We start from the raw sequence: 8017 nt of genomic DNA, 5'->3' as shown, positions 1-8017 counted from the left end.
GTCATTCACTGTGAACCGTAACATATTGTGAGTTTAAATAAAGCATAAAAAAAAAATTTTAAAAAAGGATCCGCGCAGTCTGAAATCAGATCTGCGCAGCAGCTTCCGGAGAGTGAAGAATTCTGGAGGAATTCCTTTTTCAGAAGGATTTTTACTGGATGACTTCAGGAATGGCTGCAGAATCAGACTCTGCAGTGAAACTCGGCGCATTGCGCGACTCAAACTGCGCTTCTCCAGAGATCAGCTTTTCCCTCTCAGGTCTCAGAAGCTGCAAATCCTGCAGAAACTATCCTGGAGAAGCCCCATCCTGGCCTCCTACATCTTTATAAACAGGGGTGTGCGCCACTGCGCCTCGTTATTTTGGTTTTAGCCTGGACTGAGTCAAATTCTCATCATTTCTCTCCCCCACCTCTCTTCCTCCTGTTTGAAAGCTGGGAACCAAACTAATGGTTTCATTTCTCCAACAAACACTTCAGGGTCTGACTAAATCATTTCCATCATGTGGCACTGACTGACCCTGTCAGGGTTAAAAAGTCCTCTCAAACTTTGGGCTCGTGCCACATCGGAATAGAATATAAAGAACAGTGTAGACTTGTTGGCGCCAGTAACACAGTTCAGGCGCGTGCAGCTGCCTAGACCTGTGAGCCGCACGCGCCTGGGGAAGGCGTTAACAGCGAGAGATGATTTACACGTCACAGCGTGATGCTCGGGCACGTGACCACGACCCTTCACACCTTTGTATGGATGACACAGCAGGCACGCGGCGGTCTGATTGCTCTGCTCTCCAAGAACACAGATGAATTAAAAATGAAGGTTTAAACATCTGGGCTGCTGTTCAGCTGATGGCGCAGTTCTTCTAAAACAGCAGCTGCTCTCGTGCGTGAATCCATTTTCCTTCCTTTGTCGTGGATGTGAAATAAAATCCAGCTGAAACAGTCTGACTCCACGCACCATGGTTCTCACGCAAAATCCTGTGAAGTCAGAGCGCGATGTTGTCGACTGTTCGCAAAGCACCTCAGCTTTGAAGATAAGTGCGTAAAAGCAACCAGGCAGAGACTTTTGTGCCCGTGGGAACCTGATATTCACCTCCCCACTTAAACACTCCGTGTTACGACGCATTGATTATTACAGGTAATAAATGTGAGAGCTGAGTGGCTCTGCTCCGTTTTCCCGTGAGAAAGTTTTTACACTTTTGCCTCAAGTTGCACCGGTTAGTGTGAACTTTTAACGCGAATTAAACCAGACAAGACAGCTTTAATTATCACCTTTCGTTAGATAATCTGGCCCGAAATATTAATGAATTCATATGTTTTCAAGTGTCTTTACGAGTGGTAGTTTTCTGGTGATGTGAAGGGAGAAAGCGGCGCGCGTAAAAGGGATTTTACGCGCGACACTGTGGATGATTTAATCACTGGAACCGACAACTTTTGGGGACCGTGGTGACATCACTGTGACTGCCACTTGTCCGTGGTGTGTGGGAACGTGAAAGTCACCTATCCTCTAAAAGAAAACTTGGAAATGAAGCATGAGATTTAACAGGTAATAAAGTGAGGATCCAGGTTTATGATCCACTCCCAGGACGGGAGAGAGCCAGAGCGCGCGCTCCCACTGTCACACTCCAACCCAACATTTGTCTGCGTTTTGCTGTGTGTCAGATCCAAAAGTCCTTTTAATTATTGTCACTGTGTAGAAAATAAGGCCATTTGCCCCACGTAGATCAGACCTTGATGTCAGCTCATCTTCTGGGAAAAGGATGGAAGCCTCTCAAGTTTTATTCCCCACTCATGGCGTGATTAACTTAAACATTTTGAAGGGGAAGCCTCTCTTGTGTGGCTTCTGAACAGATCTTAACTCACAATGTTGAGCCTAAAAACTCTGAGATATAGAAATAAAACTTAGTCTGTTAATGTAATGTAACACGACAGTGATATATTTAGGTAAAAGTAAAAAAAAAAAAATAAAAAAAAAATCTGATGGAACTTGTAGAGTTATTTGTAAACGTGTTCCTTCAAAAAGACTCGTATCTGTCCACAAACCTTAAAAGTGTGTCTTTTACGCGCTATTTGATGAAACTCTGCTGATTGTAAAGTTTTATTTTTATTCTCACAGAGAAAAAGTCTCGAAAGTCACCAATCAGCTGCCGGAGCTAAGTCATGTTAAAGACGACGCAGGCAAACCGAGGCAAGGTGTTGCTGCGTGAAAGTCAACCTGCAGTCTGAACCAGACGTTCCCACGAGCACTGCACGGTGCGTGATTAGCATGTGAGCTCTCACCATCACGCTGAAAGTGCGAGAGGCGGTGTGACACTTACACACACACACACACACACTTCTTTTCGTGATGCACCACCTTTAACAGATAATAAAAGAGCAAATAGGAGCTTCTGTCTCGTTTTCCCACGAGAATTAAGCCGGAGGCCTCTCCCACGAGACATCTGCAGCGTGGACTGAGAAAGCTTTTCACATTGTAAGATTATCAGTACTTACTGCAGTGTCTGGAGCGCGCGCCTGAAGCACGTGACAAACTGGATGTTTTCTCATCATAATGAAGATTTAACATGGAGTTTGCGTCATCAGTGCGTGTTTTTCTTCTGTGTGGTGGATCCACGCGAGTCAGGTTAAAGCTGTGGGACTTTTTCAAGATTAAAACTCATCAAATAAGCCATTTGGGGAGGGGGGGGGGAAATCACCCCCAGTGTCTGTGACTTCACATCAAAGGCGTGCGCGAGGTGTGAAGACACGTTTGTGCTTCCTGAGAAGTGAGACCAGCCACGCGTGGAAGGCAAATGGCCCCTGGGCAGCTGGGGGCGACACAGATGCCAGATAAAGGCTGATTACCATGGAAACAGACGCAGACATGTTGGGAAGACTTTCATATCAGCCAGCATGAGGGAAGGCGCGCGCTCTCCTTTCAGATCTCAGACAGAGAAGAAAAGAAAGCAAAAATCACGCGTTTGGTCCTTTTGCTCTTTAAATGAAAGAACTGGAACCCTGAAAGCAGCAAATAACTGCGTGATAACAGGAGGGAGATGAAAATGAAGCTTTTCTGCACCTTTAGCAGAGTGAATGTTTTCTGGATGACGTCATCAGCCTCATTTTGCTCCACTCTTCACTAAAAGCTGCTTCACTTGTTTAGGTTTGCACTATTCGGTTCCACACAGCTCTCTTAACCCTTTACCTGCCTTTCCAGCTGTTTCATCGGCTGCCTGGTTCGGCCATGAAGCCTGCAGGCAAAAGTAAATGTTTATTTCCAAATTAGTCCTTTAAATCTGGATCGTTTCATCCTCTGAACCAAAAGACTTGGACTCATCTCTGAACAGAAAACCAACATCTTTCTCAGTGTGAATGCTAAAGGGTTCAACCACAGTATTTCTGCTCTTTGATCACATCCACGCCTTGATTTTCTTTTCTTTATCTCTCTCCAGATCTGTGGATGTGTTTAGCTGTCAGATAGATTTACTAAAATGTGTTGCTATCCGGAGGAGTTTGTGTTCCATCAAGACGTCCAGGTTCTGTAGCTGCTAAATAAACCCAAATCACGAACCTTCCACCCTGTTATTGCCAGCTGGAGGTGTTTTATGCACTCTGTGGTGTTTCCACTTTGATTTTGACCTTCCAAACAAGCCAGACTTGTTGAGTCTTTCTCTGATTGTTCTGTCGGGAACTCGAACATGGAACATGTTACCGGAGGCCTGGGGAGTCTGAGATGTAGCTCTTTGGTCTTTGCTGTTTCTCTGAGCATCACAAAGTCAGACTTTAGAAAAGAGCAGCTGCTGTCATGATGGTTTTCCTCTTGTGAAAAACCTTTTTCATCCTTCCTGTTCAGCATCTTCACATGCAGAACGGGGATCTTGTGCCAAACTGTGCCACAGATTAGCTCTACCAAGAGGAGGCATTTTGTATTTAGATCTTTTATTTTGTTTGTATTAGCTGTGATATAAGACTGATGGCTGCACATTTTGTAGTAAGAACCCTCCCAGATGGATGAACAGGAACAGTTGCATGTTTCCTCTGTGTTAGCACACACCTGCTGCAGGTGTGACAGCTTCTGCATTATAACATCTCATGTTTTACAGGTTTATTTACTTCATTGGGACCCGATATAAATGATTTTTTACTTTTATTTTTCATCTTCATACAAAAATGTTGGAATTGCGCAACTTTTTCTCCAGACTGAACAGTGAGATGATAAGAACTAAACTTTGGAAATAAAATACCAGATAGAGACAAATAATATCAGACTAATGTGAAGAATTGTTCATTACTTTCAGAAAAAAAGATGATGAGGTGATTAGAATTTCATTTAAGTCGATGCTCTTATTGTTTTTATTCATTTTCAGTAACATACTATTGTTGTTTTGTGGCTTTAAATCCTGTTTTAGTAAACAAACTGCAACACAGGTGTTCTTTCTGTGTGAAGAGGACTGTTACGGATGTCTTTGAGTTTCCTGTCAGACTTCACGCCTGGAGGACGTTGCTCAGCGGGAGTCCTCAGACTTCAGAGCGCTGCCACTGCAGGCAGAAAGCTTCTGCTTGCAGAAAAGAAACTACATCTTTACAGTTTAACAAACGTTTTATTGCTTTCTGCATAAAAAAAAAACATAATCAAAGAAGAGAAAAGAATACTGCTCACCATAGGGAGACAACCTGAATAAATTAGTGTGCAAAACAGACAAGATACATGAATATCTTTGAGGAGGATACAAGTTATATTGTACACAGAGCCATAGATGTCCCTTTATGCCAGCAGGCATCATGGCACAAAGGTGAGGGGCTCTCCCAAACTCAAACCCCGACGTTCCACACCTGGAAATGCGACGGATGGACACCCAGTCATTATCACACTCACAGTAGCAGACTTAGCAGCTGGTTTTTATCTGCACACAGAGGAGGATGGGATCTCCTCAGCGCTGACATACTCACCTCTTCCCTGGCCTCTTCAGCAGTCCCCGTCTGGGAGAGTCCCTGCACGCCTGCCTGCAGATTAAACGGCTGCCCCACTGACTGAGCTCATGTAAAAGCGTTTAGTGAGTCAACCCTACGACATACTACAGCACATGTACAAATCAGATTTTTACATTATTTACAGGCTTTGAAATTTGGAGTTTTCATAAGATCATAATGTAAAGACTGTTTTTTTTTCATGGACAACACATAAACGAGACGAGTAAATATGGATTAGTTCTGATTAGTAATTGATAGTTCTGAGGTATTTGCTTGATGATCAAGGCCAAGGTCTCCACAAAGTCTGGCTGAGCGGGCAGCTCTGGGACGAGCTCTCTTTGGTTGCTGATCCCTCTGCCCGCATCTCCAGCCGGCTTTGTCTCTGAGGCTGTTGGGGAGCTCTGGGAAAGCTCTGCTGAACTGGGAAAAGGTGAGGCTGCGGGAAACTGCTGACCCCGAAGGCTCGCGTGCGCAGTCTGTTGTTGGACTTCTGCCTCAGCATCTGCAGGATGGCCTTTGTGTGTGGCAGGGAGCTGGAGGTTTGGCTTGGGGTGTCTGAACGGGAGAAACGAGCGGCGAAGGTGGCATCCAGCGCCGGCCCAAGCCAGATCCCTTTCCCCTCCGGACCCAGGAACTGAGAGGCTCTCTGCAGGCAGGTGGAGAAGCCATCTTGGAAGGTGTGTTTCTTCCCTCCAGCTTTTGCTTTGTGTTCTTTGGCAGTTTTCTGAAGGAAGAGGACTGTGTGCTCCAGGATCTCAGCTTTCTCCACTCTGTGTTTAGTCCCCCCCTGTATAGCAGCAGCGACATGAGTTAATGGATTTTACTGCACAGCCTCCACACTCTGGCCTGAGTGGATACCCTGACAGTTATCCCAAAGTTTCCCTTTTTCTTTTCATATGAATAAAAGATTATTTATCTTGGATGAAAGATAAAAATGTTTCCATTTCAATAAAAACTTTAACTTTACCTGTTCAGGCTCCTGCAGCAACATGGTCCTCAGATGTTCAAGACTGCGATTTATTCTCTCCCTTCGACGTTTCTCCACCTGAGATTTTATCAACTAGCCAATGAAAAAACAACAGGAATGACCCATATTAAGGGAACTAATTGCTTTTATTTGGTTTTCAAATAAGAAGAAAATGGGTAAAACTGATACCTGTAAGTGTCAAACTCATGCAGGAACCTGAGTATTACAGTAAAAAGCAGGATTTTATACAAGAGTTGCTGTTACCTTTCTGTTGTTTGATGCATCATCCGCCTCTTGCTGCAGCTTCATGGTCACAAACTTCCCAGAATTCTGTCTTTTTCCAGTGGTCCCAGCTTCCTTCCCAGTCTGCAACTGTTCAGGCAATGAGGCCCTTGGCTCTGGCGGCTGCTTTTACCACCTCCTTGCCCGCCCCCTCAGACTCCTCCTACAGCACCAGATTTTATAACCAGCCACCGTCCAACCCACCAAGGTCCCCCTGCAGCGCGCTGCCCCCCTTCAGTCTGATCAGAAAGACCATTTTAACTGGATTCAGTCTATTAAACTATTATTTTGAGGATTCAGTCATAATGTGACCTCATCTTGGAACAAGAACCTGGCTGGGATTCCAGGAATCTGCGCGTAAAAAGTTCTGCGTAAAACGGCACAGTCCTGAGAAACTTAAACACACTTTTGGTTAAGTTTAAAGGTTACTTATATAAATTCGCAATATATGCGCTACAAGACTGGATAAAACTATTATTAATATGTTTTTGCACCAAGAAAATAAAGCAGAAAACAGGCGTCAGTTATCAAATCTTAATATTTATAATAATCTATTCTATCTTATTTTATGTTGAAGAAGAAAATTCATTCGGTCTTTAAATAGTTTTTTTTTCATAATCTTTAACTTTAATGGCATTTTTAAGATGGTTAAATTAAGTAAGATTAAATAAATTTGATTTAATTTACTTTAAATTAATTTAATTTTAAAAATATAATTAAATAAAACAGCAAAGCCCAGTCTCGTTGACTTGCTGTGAGCTGCACCTCAGCGCGCAAAACAACATTTTTACGCCATTTTTTCATTAATTACGTTTAAACTTTTGCATTTCTATCCGCCAGTTTCTTTTGTTTTTGACTCCTCTTCTGCAAATGAATAAATCCAGGTCTTGAGATGATCTGAACCTGGTTTTCAGTTTGCTTTGATTTTCTTTTTCTGCGTCTTTTCCATGGAGATGACCTGCGCGCGCCAGCAGGACGAGTGCCGAGGCGGCTCATTTCACACGTCGCCACTTCCGAAAAGCGTCTCGTTTTGTCTGGTTAGCATCTCGTATTCACACCTCAGTGTCACGCCAGGCAGCGCGTGCCATTTGAGCCGCTGTCTCGTGCTGGCGCGCCGCATTTGTCCGACTTTTGCCTTTGATGCTGCAGATCACCATGGGAACGCCGCGGGGAGGTGATGACGCACACGTGACGGCATTTTTATTCAACATATGAATCTCAACCTCACAAACTGGAGACTTCAGAGGCTCGAGACCCCTTTCTGATGCAGATGTTTTAACATTAGAATTGCTTAACAATCCTTTATTGGAGCCCACGCGCCACCTGGTTCCACCCCGAGTTGTTCATGCAGGAATTTCTGCTGGAAACACGCCACAGCTGGGAAGCTCCATCCCAACTCTGAACAGAAGTTAGATGGTTTTATTTAGGTTGTGGAAGGCAATGCGTGAAACCACTGACCTTTCAGTGGGCATGTAGAATAAAAGGAGTAATGAAGCACTCCAAAGAGAATAAATCTGATCTTAAACATGGATCAGTGTTTTTCGGCACATTAGTGTCAGAAGAAATGATCCAATTTCACATCATTTGTCTCAAAAGCAACTGTGTGTCCAAACAAAGCCAGGAGAAAGATCAGAAAATTAATTTTTCTTGTATTTATCTGGTTTCTATTCACTTTGGCAACATGGACTTCATATCGTTTAAAGCCTTTTATATATATATATATATATATATATATATATATATATATATATATATATATATATATATATATATATATATATAGATATATATATATATATATATATAGATATATATATATATATAT

The 8017-nt window shown here is 43.2% G+C and overlaps 1 protein-coding gene across 1 annotated transcript; it reads right to left on the bottom strand.

Moving 5' to 3' along the window:
- Positions 1 to 5223: 5223 nt before the first annotated feature.
- Positions 5224 to 6219, bottom strand: her7 (hairy and enhancer of split related-7; the record flags this gene model as incomplete). The annotated part of the gene is made up of 3 exons (XM_079240564.1): positions 5224 to 5730; positions 5911 to 6003; positions 6175 to 6219. The coding sequence occupies 3 exons, from the start codon at positions 6217 to 6219 to the stop codon at positions 5224 to 5226; spliced, it is 645 nt and encodes a 214-aa protein (XP_079096690.1).
- Between the last annotated feature and the right edge of the window lie 1798 nt (positions 6220 to 8017).

Source organism: Telmatherina bonti, assembly GCF_933228915.1.
Source record: "Telmatherina bonti genome assembly, chromosome: 5".
In the NCBI taxonomy this organism is placed as follows: domain Eukaryota; kingdom Metazoa; phylum Chordata; class Actinopteri; order Atheriniformes; family Telmatherinidae; genus Telmatherina; species Telmatherina bonti.
The sequence above is the reverse complement of the archived record's forward strand: the minus strand, read 5'-3'. Positions and strand labels throughout refer to the sequence as shown.